A 13,760-nucleotide genomic window follows, 5' to 3' on the forward strand; every position below is an offset into this window, starting at 1 on the left:
AGGACCAATAGGCCCCATAGGCCTCATGGGCCCTACAGGACCAATAGGCCCCACAGGCCTCACAGCCTTAACACAGCACCCAGCTACTGGAATTTTCTTTAGTAATCCACTTTGTGGGACACAAACAGCTCCCTAAGCAAAGTTCTTGGCCTGAGGAAGACAGAGAAGGTGACATTAGTAACACTTCAGCTCAACAGGGCTCCACTACAACCACACTGGCATTGACGGTGTTGAATCCATCGAGGAGGTGCCACTTTTAAGTCAGGTTTAACCTCCTAATTCTGTGCTGAAGTCAGAGACAGCCTCAATACCTGCAGGCAGCTCTCTCTGCCCAGGGATGCACAGCTCAGTATTTTGGGTTTTAAGCAGTGTTTAGGTATAAATCAGCAGTTAATATTCAATTCCAAGGTGTAAATAACACCCTGCATTACGTAACAGCTCCTTAGAAGCTGAAATTTTCATCCCATGTAAGAACTTAACTTCATGAGATAAAGAGTAAAAGTGCATTTTAAACTACACAAAACTTAATATCCAACATGCTCCAGGCCTGTCTGAAAACCCCCATTAAAGTGCTTTAAAAGGACTCGAATTTGTCTCAATATTCTTACTCGTCTGTCACCTCACATGCCTCATTTAGAAGCGATTTATTTATTTCTTGTACAACAGAATTCTGGTGTAGTTCCTGCACCAGCATCCTGACCAGCAGCAGTAACTTTGTTAGCACATGCAGCCAAATCTCTACATTGCAGCCCAAATTATTTAAAAATAATAATAAAGAAATGATAACATTAAATATTTTTTTAAAAGCAACAAAAGAAAGTGCACCTTGCTAAGCTCGGGAGAAGCAGTACAAAAAAGCTTGTGTTTGGCAAAAGTCTATGAATATTTGAGGATATGAGTATTTACAAGCTTCAGGAATTTGATGGGGTTCACTGATTTACAAGTTGCCAAGGAAATGCATTTCCTGCTTCTCTACTGCAACGAGCCTTTTCCAACCCAGTAAACAGCAGCAGAGCTCCAAAGCTGCCCCCTCTGTGCCAAAGAACACAATTTCTGCTGAAATTGGGCTCTTCTAAAGAGAAAACAGAGCTTATCCAACAAACGCAGGGGGTTTGGAATACGAGTAAAGCACATTTTGGACCTGGAAAGTGTGTAACTGGTATCTGTGAGGGAATGATTGCAAAGGTTGGGGTGGGGGAGTGTCTTTAATGAAGTTCTCCTGAAATCCCCCCCTTCAGATTAGGGTAGAGTAGCAGTTTCATCTGCCTGGGCCTCCCTGAAATAAAAGGCAGGGTTAGATGGGATACTGGGAAGAAATCCTTCCCTGGGAGGGTGGGGAGGCTCTGGCACAGGTTGCCCAGAGAAGCTGTGGCTGCCCCATCTCTGGAAGTGTCCAAGGCCAGGTTGGAGGGGGCTTGGAGCAACCCAGGATAATGGAAGGTGTCCCTGCCCATGACAGGGGGTGGGACTGGATGGGTTTTAAGGCCCCTCCCAGCCCAAACCAACCTGGAATTCCATGATTCTTTGAGTGACACTTGGGATGGGTGAGGTAGGAACGGTGCTCCAAGGCGACTCCTGGCACATGGAGTTTGAAGGCTCTGATGAACACTTTGAATGGAAAGCAACAGAGCTGAGACAGCTCCCAGGGCACAGAAGGAGTGGAGGGGGTGGCAACGCCACCTCTGTGCCCAACGCTGGCACATGAGGCAGCAAAGGGAACCTGGGCTCCCAGCTGAGCCAGAGAACCAAAGCACATCCTGAGCGGGAAGGGACCCACAAAGATCAACCAGTCCAACACCTGGCCCTGCACAGACACCCCAAGAATCCCACCATGTTCCTGAGAGCATTGTCCAAACATTCCCTTTGCTGCTCCCTTGTCTCCCTGGGAGCAGCAGGTCTGCAGAAGCAGGAGGTGGCAGGTCTGAGCAAGTCCATGATCTCCCTGCTGTTGATCAGTCCAGGAGGACATTCCACAGCTTCTCTGCCATAAATACCATCTGATGTTCTTTTTCATCCTGACTGCTGGGTCCCCACCACCGAGGCTTCAGGAGAGGACAGTTAAAGCAGAGTGGAGTAATCCATGTGTTCCCAAATGGAGATAAACTGCCGCTTTTCCTGGTGGTTCCCCAAATTCCCTGTTCCACTGACCGAGGTGAAACGACTCGTTACGGACACCGTGTGCACTTGGCTGCACATAAAACCAGATGAAGTTTCTTGGCTGCTTATTCAGGACACCTGATCCTTGTGTCAACACAGCCAGGATCTTTCCTGCTCTGTTATTCCCAGCTCTTATCAGCATCAGGACACGGCCATATCGTGTATCGCGGCGGCCGGAAAGCAATCGTCTGAACAGAAGTTAAACCTTGCCCTGGGCTGCCACTCGAGAAAGGAGACTCTAGAATTTCATTCTTTGCAATTTTAAGGATTATTTCATGCCAGTGTAGGGTCACCACGGTCCCCAAGGTGCCAAAAGGGATATTTTATCTGTTTACTTATTCTCAGTACCATTAGGAAAGATATTGGCTGGGAGCCACGTAAATCCAGCCATTCCGAGGGCTCTGCTCACCATCAGGAATTTTGGGGCATCATCTCTGAAGGTCAGTGACTTGATAACCAACGGCCACCTGGAGCTCCACCCATCCAAAGTGGCATGTTGTGGTGGATCAGAGCAGCCACAGCCATGCTCTTCCCATGAATCCAAGCACCTCCTGGGTTTTCCCCAAATGTCTGAGATATCCTTCCATGTGTTTATGGGCTAAAGCCAGAGCACTGCATTTCCCTTCCAGAGGGAACTCCCTCCCACGGACTCTTGTCCCCCACACTTGGTGGCCCATCCAGAGGGAGGATGGTGAGGGAGCAGCAGCACCTGGGGCATGAGAAAGGAAGGAACCACTTCTGGGGCTCTGCCACTCCAGTGAAGAATCCAGAGAATCATCTGTCCTGTGTGAAGTGGACAAGGTAAAGATGATTTTCCACCTTCCCCCAGGATATGTCTGCTCCAGCCCTGACTCAGTCCTCTTCCTCCAGCTTTTCCTTCTGCCCTCTCCAGTGTTATCTTTTCCCATGAGCTTTAAACTCCTGAGTCTTCATAGATTTTATCACAGACATAGCAAGGGATGGAGGACAGGGATCTGGATTTTGTTTAGTTCAAACCATGCTAAATCCCTGGAACAGGGATTACACAAGTATAATACCAATATATATACACATATATACATATGTATTATACGTATAAGTATATACAAATCCCTGGGACAGGGATTTACACGTAACATGAAAGGAATTTTGTTTTTTCTATCCATAAAAGTGTGGGGGGGTATTTTTCTAATAATATTCCACTTGTAGTTTGCCAGCAAAACTTTCGGTCAAAGGTTGGATTCGATGATCTCGGAATTCTTTTCCAACCTTAATGATTCTATGCTTGCCACCAGGAAAAGCTCTTTGGACCCTCTAGACTATCAAAGGTAGGAAAGGGAGACAAGGAGCCATTCCCTCTGGAACATCTGAGCTGGCTTTAAAATCCAAACCATGATGTGTGAGGTTAAATGCCTACACACACACACACACACACACACACACACACACAGTTCCACTGGAATGGCAACCAGGGACAGAGTTGGGTGGTTCTCCCAAGGTCCTGCTTGGGAATGTCCCAGGGCTCTCACTGCACAGTCACTGAGCTGAAGGAGGGGAGGTTTAGATGGGACATTGGGAAGGAATCCTTCCCCGGGAGGGTGGGGAGGCCCTGGCACAGGTTGCCCAGAGAAGCTGTGGCTGCCCCTGGATCCCTGGAAGTGTCCAAGGCCAGGTTGGAAGGGGCTTGGAGCAACCTGGGCTGGTGGAAGGTGTCCCTGCCCATGGCAGGGGGTGGCATGGGATGGGCTTTAAGGTCCTTCCAACCCAAAGCAGTGGGTTGGGATTCCATGATTCCTGAATATTTGGAGGTATCAAATCCACGTGCTCCTGAACTCCAGCAGATATGTTTGAGAGGGTCACATGTCCAAGGGCTCCAGTATTTTATGTGAAGGGAATTAGTGTCGCTCTCTGAGCTGGCTTCTAACAGCAAAACTGTTAGTTGCTGCTCAGTTAAGCAAAGTCCCTCTGATCCAAGCTGGGCTGAGCCAGCCAGGGCAGGTCTAATGCCACCCTAAGACAGTTCCCATCCCAGTGACAGGCACACCCGGCTGACTGTCGGAGGAGCAGGAACCAGTGCTGCTCCCTTCCCTCTCTGTGCATCACAAACACCTTCCCAAACCCACTGCTGATCCCCACACCTCAAATCACCTCCTTTCCACAACAGAAAACAAAGAGAAAAGCCCACTGATTGTCAGAGAAGGATTTCAGAAGCGGAGGAGCAAAAGCCCACCTGCTGCCTGGCCAGATCCATGTCTCAGGCATTGGAATCCCAGCACTCCCGGAAAATGACTCCAGCTCTGCCCCCAAAACCTCACTTGTTTGCTGGGAGAGCAGAGCTGGTGACACACGTGTGGGTTGGGTGATAAAAGTCCACTGTCTCCTAAAAGGAGATCTCTGTATGGACAAGGCCAAGTGTCACAAGTCACAGATTCCCAAAATGGTTTGGGTTGGAAGGGACCTTAAAGCTCATCCAGTGCCACCCCCTGTCATGGGCAGGGAACACCTTCCATTATCCCAGGATGCTCCAAGCCCCCTCCAACCTGGCCTTGGACACTTCCAGGGATGGGATAATGTTGTTTTCTGTATATCAAGCCTTCTATTCAACGATTTTCCACGTATATAATATGGATTTGGAAAGGCATTATGAAGAAAAAGGCATGACTTTGATAGTCATTTAAAGAGAGAATTCAAGCCTGTTATGAATTAAAAATATTCCTTAAAGACATTAATTCCTAACTCTAACTGGATTTTGGTACTTCATCAGATTTGGGTCCTAGAGAGGTCTGGATTCTTAAAGAGACCTCAAAGCTCATCCAGTCCCACTCCTGCCATGGGCAGGGACACCTTCCACTAGCCCAGGTTGCTCCAACCTGGCCTTGGACACTTCCAGGGATCCAGGGGCAGCCACAGCTTCTCTGGGCAACCTGTGCCAGGGCCTCCCCACTGGAACAGGTTGCTCCCTTTGACTAGTTTTGTACTACATATTCCTTTTTAATACATTTTTACCAGCATCAAAGGTAAGAAAAGTACAGTAAAAAAGAACTAGGTCTGATATTTTTCTAATAGAGCAATTTCCCATCATACTTAAAGCATAAAAATATGCTCTTATTATATGAAACTGGCAACAACATCAAAAAATATTGAAGAGCTTAAGACAGTTTTGGAATAGGAAAATACAGAGGATAAAGGCAGTCACTGTAAGTACTTTTTAAATACCTTCTTGTAACAGTCAAATGTATTTTTTAGAACAAACTGAGAAAACCTGTGGTAATTTCTTTACTCTGAGGGACAATTTGCACACAGGTGGTATCACTGCAAATAAAAACCTCCCATATGACACTTAACCAATGCCCACGATGCCCTGACAGCTCAAGATCTTCCAGACCTTCATCAACGTCATTACAGTGATGGGCAGGACAACAAATGGGGTGAGAGAGGCGAGTTTTGACCTAAATTTCACCCACAGTTTGGTCATCAGTGCAACCTGGAGAAGTGCTACAGCAGCTTGGGAGCTCCTCCCTCCAATGGGAAAGGCCATTGAATTCCATTAGAAACTTCTAAACAACTTCCCTGTATAAAATTCACCACAAGAACTGTCAGAGCTTTAAAAAATACCTCCAAAAAGTACCATTAAAACGTGCAGTACATCCCTTCTGTATATTAAAACTGCAGCTCCAAATCAATGATTCCAAAGCTTTTTATTAGGTCATAAAAAACTTCAGGCCAGCTCATAATGAAATCTCTAATCAAATATGAATGAATCATCTGATATGACACAGTCCCTTGAATGAAAAACAGATGGAAAAGTGGTGATGGTTGAGTGGTTTAAATCACAGGATGTTAAGCCAAAGGAGCAGATATTTAATCACAGAATCATGGAATGCTTTGGGTTGGAAGGGACCTCAGAGCTCATCCAGTGCCACCCCCTGCCATGGGCAGAGACATCTCCCACTAGCCCAGGTTGCTCCAAGCCCTGTCCAACCTTGAACACTTCTACACATGGGGAGTCCCCTTCCCTGGGGAATGGGGGAACATCTCCTTAATGAACCATCAGCAATTCCCCAGGGAAGCATCTGGAGTCTGCTCCGGTATTTCAGGCATTGTTGCACAAGTGATTCACCTGAGATTCCCTCCACTGGTCCAAGAAAAAGCAGAGCCAAATATAGCCCTGACAATCAGTATACACCAGGGAAGAGCCTCTGGGATCTCACTAAAGGCAGCTCCGTGAGAAGAGGAATTCCTAAAATCCTTGGAACGCAGGTGCTGCTCTTTCCCCTTTGGAGATAAACCACCCCCAGTTAATTTGGGCAGAAAGGCCCCTGGGGAGAAAAACAGGGCAGGAAAAGGGAAGGAGGACCAAAGGAACAGTCCATCCTCATCCTCCAGCTCACATCCATCCACCAGGAGAAGCTGATGGAAAGGAGGAGTGGAGTCCAGGCTGCCAGACCCTGCAATCCCAGGGCTGCTCCTTTTTGGCTTCCCTTGAAAAAGTGACAGGATTAAAAATCAAATCAAAACTAACCAACAAAGACCTCACCTTGGTTACCTCCCTAAGGCTGCAAATCCAGGTGAAGTATCCAGAGTGGGAACACACCTGGCAGACAAGACATGGCACAGGCACCTCCAAGATCACATCTGATTTTTTCCCTGAAAAACCGCTCAATCCATGACCAACTTTCCATGAAAAATTTATCCCTTTTCATTCATCTCACAGTAGTGTGATTTTTAGCAAAGCCAGAGGCAATGGGAACAAATTCCTGATTAACCTTTCATGGGAGTCTTTCCATGTCTGCTCCCATCCCACCACCTCCTCCTTCCCTAGGAAGTCACCAAGTTCAAGCATTCCAAGGCTCTTCCCTCCACCACCTGCACCATTAATTTTGAAAATAACACTTTGGTGAACAGTCAGGACTAAGGGAACCCAGTGAAATCCAGAGCTGATCAGTGGGAATTAATGAACTAAACAAGGTGAGGGAAGAATAAAGAAAATTAGCAAGTTGGGGCTTGCAGTAGAGTAAACTTTCCTGCCAGTTCCTTCTCATCCAGGAAACCAGCTCTGCATCCAAGAGTTGCAGATTTAAGTGCTGCTTTCAGCTGCTGAAAGAGGAATAAGTTAACAATTCATCCCACCCCCTCCAATTCATAACCATTTCCTTGTGGGTAAGAAAGGAGGAGCTGGAGAAATATTTTTCCAGAGACAAAGGACAACAAAGCAGAGTTGAGGAGCTGTGGGCTCCTGCTCTTCCCACCCCACAGGGTGAGGAGATCCATGTTCTGGGCTTCAAGTTCTGGCAGAAGATAAGATGCCCAGAGAAGCTGTGGCTGCCCCTGGACCCCTGGAAGTGTCCAAGGCCAGGTTGGAGCAATCTGGGCTAGTGGAAGATGCCCCTGCCCATGGCAGGGGTGGAGCTGGACGGGCTTTAAGGTCCCTCCCAACCCAAACCATCCTGGGATTCTGTGATTGCCAGCTTGGCTAGAGAAGTGGTTTTATTCCATGCAGAATGCGGATGGATCCTGAAGGTGAGGCAGGAGGGGGCCACAAAGCTCCTCCCTGTTCCATCCACCCCTCCACACACACACAGCCCTGCAATGGGCACATGCTGACACAGTTAAGAGAGGCCAGAAATCATCCTCTGACCAACAAAACAGGAGTTTGAGAACAATATCAGCCCAGAAATGAGGTTCTGAAACTTCAACTTCCCTGCTGCTCTGCAGGGAGCTGCCCAGAGCCTCTGTAGCAATTCCCTTCTCTCTCCTGTATAAATAACCCCAAATTTCCTGACTGAGTTCTGGGAGTGCTGCAAAGGGCTTTTCTTTTAACTATCAAGGCTCTAAACTACATTAATCTGTAGCTTTTCTTCTATCTTGGAATCCCAGAATGGTTTGGGTTGGAAGGACCTTAAAGCCCATCTCATCCCACCCCCTGCCATGGGCAGGGACACCTTCCACTAGCCCAGGTTGCTCTGACCTGGCCTTGGACACTTCCAGGGATGGGGCAGCCACAGTTACTCTGGAAATCTTATCTTGTGCCACCATAAATGGTGGCAGAATTAACACCCCAAGCCTGGCAAAACCAGCTCTGGCTTTTCAATAACCCCACAAGAGGACAATAAGCCAAGGAGGTTGTGACATTAAATGGTTTCTCTAGAACTCACTTCTATCAATAATTTGGGGGGCTTGGATGGGTTTCTCCCCCTCCTGGACTCCATATATATGTCTCCATATATAATATCAAGATATTTTTAACATTAAAGAGAAGCCTTTCTGCAGATGAGCTACTTTTGGGCACCATAAAACCTCACGTTGTTCCCAAACTCACACAGCCCAGGGTGAACAAGGCCAGTGGGATCCTGGCTGTCAGGAGCCCAAGTCCCACGGGCAGCAACCTGAACCTGCTTCAAAGCTGCTTTGGTACCTTCCTGAAGGAGCTTTGGAAGCAGCCCTGGCCCAGTAAGGGCATCCCCTGCCTTGGAAAAGGGGAATTCACAATTCCAAGCGTGGATTTCGGACCGACTGGAATAGCCCTCCTTCCTCCTGCAGACAGGGATTAATCTCTGATTTCAAAAGCCTCTAAAATCATGGAACAATATTAGTCCAGAGGCTCTTACAAACCTTTTATCCCTAAACACATCAACTTTTTTTTTTTGCAAAGGAATGTGGAAGTGAGAGTGGATAGTTAGCTCCAAGGTGGAAGGAAAAGCAGCAGGGAACTGAAATCTCCCACAGGATCCCCTGGCTGCCTCTGCCCTGCTGCCCCTGCTGTTCCCAGACCCAGCAGAGCCCCAGTGCTGTGCTGGAAGAGCCATGCCAAGGGATGGGCAGCAGGAAGTGCAGAGGCAGCAGGTCCAGGATGGACAGTGGGAAGCAGCCACGTGTGGAAGAGCAGAGGGGAAGCTGAAGCTCCAAGGTGAAGTCCCCAAACTCCTGGTTTGTTGGTCAGAGGATAATTTCTGGACTCTCTAACTCTCTGTGTGCACATGGAGGGATACATGGAAGACAGATGAGCTTTTTGGATATATTTTATCACAGCTTGGGAAGGCATCCCTGAAAAATCAATGGAAACACAACGTGAAAGGGAATAATTTTTTTCCCAATTGTATCACACAGAGATATCCTTAAAATTCCACCTAGCAGAAAAACATAGCTGCTCAGCTGAGCCTGTTCATCCCAATTCCCAGTTTTATTACCTAAAAGAAAGCTTTAAGTTTAAAAGGGGTAATTTCCACTTTATTCAGCATTTTACTTATGACATAGAATCCCAGAGTGGTTTGGGTTGGGAGGGACCTTAAGGATCATCTCACTCCAACCCCCCTGCCATGGGCAGGGACACCTTCCACTAGCCCAAGTTGCTCCAACCTGGTCTTTGACACTTCCAGGGATGGGGCAGCCACAGCTTCTGTGGGCAACCTGTGCCAGGGCCTCCCCACCCTGACTTAAAAAAAAAAAAAAAAAAAGAATTAAGGAAAACAATTTTGCTCAATAATTTAAATTACTACTGAACTTCAATTCCACTCAACCCAGTTCACTCCTAAAAGCATTTCATAAAAATGCCCTAAATGTTCCTTTTTTGTAGTTGAAATGCTCTGCAGGACAGAGGATTTTTAGGACTTTCTCACCATTTCACATCAGAGGATAACAACTAACAAGGGTCAAACCTCTCCTTCACTTGGTTGGTAGTGAGGAGAAAATCATTTTGGTTTCCTACAGTCGCACCACAGTGATTTTATCTCCCACCCAAGTGCAGGATAAAAGCCCTGAGACCACTCAAGTTCATTCAACTCCAGCCTGCCAAGGCAGGAGAACACTTTAAACCAAATCTCCCAGGACACAATCAAACCATTTTTTTCCCTTAAGCTGTTTTCCAACACCATTATTTCAGCCGTGCCTGAGACCTGGGACACCCTCCCCCCAATCCCACACATAACTTGCTTTTCCAGATCAGAATCCCAGAATGGTTTGGGTTGGAAGGGACCTTAAGGATCATCCCATTCCACCCCCTGCCATGGGCAGGGACACCTTCCACTACCCCAGGTTGTTCCAACCTGGCCACTTCCAGGGATGGGGGAGTCACAGTTTCTCTGGACAACCTGTGCCAGGGCCTCCCCACCCTCACAGCCAGAATTCCTTCCCAACATCCCATCTATCCCTGCCCTCTGGTACTGGGAAGCCATTCCCCCTTGTCCTGTCCCTCCAGGTCCTTGTCCAAAGTCCCTCTCCACCTCTGGATGGATCCTTGACTTATTGTTTTCTCAAAAGCATAGAGGTGAGCTATTAAAAACACTCAAACCAGAGTCCAAACAGCCAGAATTCCCTAAATCCTGAATGAGTCTATTCCACCTCAAAACAGGGAAGAACAGAGCCCAGCAGACTCCACCAGCAGGTTCCTCGAGCTGGGAACCAGCACTGGCCTCTGGCTGAAAGACCTCAGAAAGAAACCCTAAACTTAGCCAGCAACAAAATCAACACCAAAACACAAGAATAAAAGGCTCCAAGCTATCCCATTCCCAATGCTGACCAACGAGCCACTGATGGATCCACTCCCCTTGCGCGGAGCCACGGAATCCAACCCGGCACAGAGATCCCCAACGGGGAGTCAAACCTGTCAGTTGACCTGTGTTACCAGAGTCATTTAAAAATGGGAATCTCTCTGAGGGTTGGGAAAACAGAACCTCCCTTACCTGCTGGACACGTTTGGGAGCACACGGATGAGAGGGAGATTCCTCACAATCCGAAGCCCAATGCTGGTCAACAACCACCTCTTCTTTTCTTTCCCCAATGCTCGACCTCCTTAAAAGATTCCTTCCCCAGATATGCATTTAAGTCCACAAAACTCCAGGTTAGATCAAGCCCATTTTCCCCCCCCCTCCCAATCTCCTGAAGTTGTTTTGAATAAACCTCGTTTACATCTTTCCAACTGGCACCACCAGAAAGGCTCAGATCTCCTGCGAGATCTTTTCCTTAATATGAAAGGCCCTGGAGGCATTTTGGAAGGCAACAGAGAAGGGAAAGTTGGGCCTTTGGAAGATTTGAGCTGCTACCTGCAAAGCAGAATGTGTTTTCTATCTCCTGGTATAAATCTCTCTCTGTTTGCACCTGGAAACAAAACACTTTGAGGACAGAGAAGGGGGAAACACAAAGGCCAGCAGCAGATTGTTTTCCACACAATCCCAGGTGTTGGGAGCAGAACTTTGGTTCCCATTCCCTGAAAAGCTGCAGCTGTGAGGAGCAGCCAGGCTCCAGGATGGGCACCACAAGACCCAAGAGAGGCCATGGCAGGATCTTGGGAAGAGAAAGAAGAGCAAAGAGCTCCGAGCCCGGCGTGACACCCTTGGTGGATCAGCGCGGCCTCGGCTCCTCTTTCCACATGAGATTCCTCCTCAATAAAAACAGCAGCTCTAAAACCTCCCTGGCTTCCAAGTGCTCCTTTTGGGCTGGGAAAGGACTCCTTAAGGTGCTGCTTTGCTCTCCTGCCCTCTCCTTTCTAAGGAAAACCAGGCAGCTCCCACCAGGCTGGGCTCTCCTCAGCCCCCTGCCTTTCATTTAAGACTCCCAAGGCTGCTGTGTTCCATTCCCAAATCCCCCTCTCCCAGCTTGGGAAAGCAGAGGTGTGCAAGTCCTAACAGACTTTGTGCCAGCATCTGGTATTTGCATCCTGCTCTCCCACTTGCAAGGCAGAGCTGCAGGAGGTTTGCCTGCACCCCCAGAGTAGGAAGGAGGCTTAATAAGAAGTTTTTCCTTACCAGAGCTGGGCATGTGGTTCACTCGAGGTGGATTCAGCAGCTCCACTGGCTGGTCTCTGCCAGAAAGCCCATCTGGAAAGAGGAAAAGCAATAAAATCACATCAACACTTTGGGCAGCTGAGCTATTTTTAGCCAGGGGGGAAAAAAAAAATAAAAAATCAGTAACCAATTATCAATGCAGAGCAGAAACACAAGGAGCACAAATCAATGGAAACGAGAACGTTCCCAGGACAGCTGGAGCAGAAAATAAAAGAGACTGTATCCCAAATTACACTCAGCTTTTCCCAGCCTTTCAGTCCACAACTGGTACTGCTCCCAGTCCAAAGAAACAGGCATGGCAGTTTATAAACCTTACCAGAGAATGACCAAATTGCAGCTCCTTCCTCGCTGGGAGAGCTGAGCTGCCACAGAGATGCAGCCCCACAAAGCAAAGTTGAGGAATGGCTGGAATATGCCAGGGAGATGTTAAGGAAAACTGACAAATCACTGCAGGAGATTAAAATGCAGAGACATGCATAACAAGCCCCATTTTGCATAAGTTTGGATTTCAGAAAGGCATTAAAAACATACTTTGTAAATGAGATGCACAAATCCATCTTGCTGAAGCAGTTCCCTGTTTAAAATATTTCCAAGATTGTATCTTGCAGCCAGGTAGAGTCAAACGGAACCAGACCCAGTGCTGAGACTGCCAGACCTGATTTTCTACTCACCCATTCCCTTCCCAGCTGCATCCCCCCTCCAATAAAAGTTGAAGCAAAAAGTGCTAAATGATGTTTTCAATGTAATTATGAATATGTGAAGGCAGAAAATTTATCTCAACCCTATTTGTTCCAGTCTGTCTCCCTTTTCCCCTCTAACCCCCTTCTGTGCTGCAGCTCTGATAGGATCAAGCCAAACCCTGTCTGGAGACATCAAAGAAGCCACCCCATCTCTCACAGGCAAAGGACAGAGTTAGAAAAACATGAAGACTCATTTCCTTCTCCCTATTTTCTCCTTTTTTTCTGGAGATAAAGCACAGCTGGGACTTCTCCTGGGTTCACCATTCCCAAGGTGCAGCCTCAGGCAATATGTCAATAAATTAAATTATGACCCTGCTTGTTTTCCTCCTCTCAAACAAGTCCTATGGATTATTCACATTATAATTTGGGGGGGTTTGCTTTATTACTCCAGGGCTGGATGTGCTGGAATAGCCAACCTATGGCACTGGGGGGGTGATGCTCGGCCAGCTGGGCTTCACCTGCACCAACAGCAGAGAACAGCAGCAAATGAGAACACCAGACTGAAAAGGTAGAGCAAAACCTCACTATTTTAAATACAACTCACCCACCAGCAGCTCCAGATTCAATGGGCAGCACAGCCCTGGGAACCTCCCAGTTTTTTGGGAGTGGAATATTTTCAGCTTCTCAGCTGAGCTGTTTCAGATGAAGGACCCAACCCGGGTGCTCTGGGAGGCAGCTCCAAGTCAGTTTGGGGGATTTTTAAGCCTTGTTTAATTCTAAAAAATAAAGTGCTTGTATATCTCAAATAGTTAAGAAAAAAAGAGAAAACCCACAAATCAACACTGTTCAATCTTGGTTTCGAAATAAGTAATAGATTAAGATAAATCACAGAAGAAAATGAAGAATATCTGACACTTGAAACACCAAGTGGAACCAAAGTGTGTCAGGACTGAGTTTCTGGATTTGCTGGATCAGGGGATTAACAAATAAATCTCTGTTTGGGGGGAAAAAACAAACAAGGAGGTGGTTTATCAGGAGAGATTTGTATAAGGCCCCTCTTCTCCAAAAACACTGGTGTGGATAAAGGAAGGTTAAAATGCCCCTCTGGCCTGTCCTTGGGTAGGGTCTGGAGTTCCAGGTCTGGAGTTCCCAGCACAGGAAGGAC

The 13,760-nt window shown here is 47.4% G+C and overlaps 1 protein-coding gene across 1 annotated transcript in view; it reads right to left on the minus strand.

Moving 5' to 3' along the window:
- Positions 1 to 13,760, minus strand: part of HDAC4 (histone deacetylase 4) — a 176,043-nt gene that overhangs the window by 106,365 nt on the left and 55,918 nt on the right. The window contains exon 2 of the mRNA XM_029964418.1: positions 11,877 to 11,948. Within this exon, the coding sequence (XP_029820278.1) occupies positions 11,877 to 11,948 (72 nt within the window). The remainder of the gene's footprint in view (positions 1 to 11,876; positions 11,949 to 13,760) is intronic.

This window comes from Manacus vitellinus, unplaced genomic scaffold, assembly GCF_001715985.3.
Source record: "Manacus vitellinus isolate BGI_N305 unplaced genomic scaffold, ASM171598v3 scaffold_71_pilon, whole genome shotgun sequence".
NCBI classification, from domain to species: domain Eukaryota; kingdom Metazoa; phylum Chordata; class Aves; order Passeriformes; family Pipridae; genus Manacus; species Manacus vitellinus.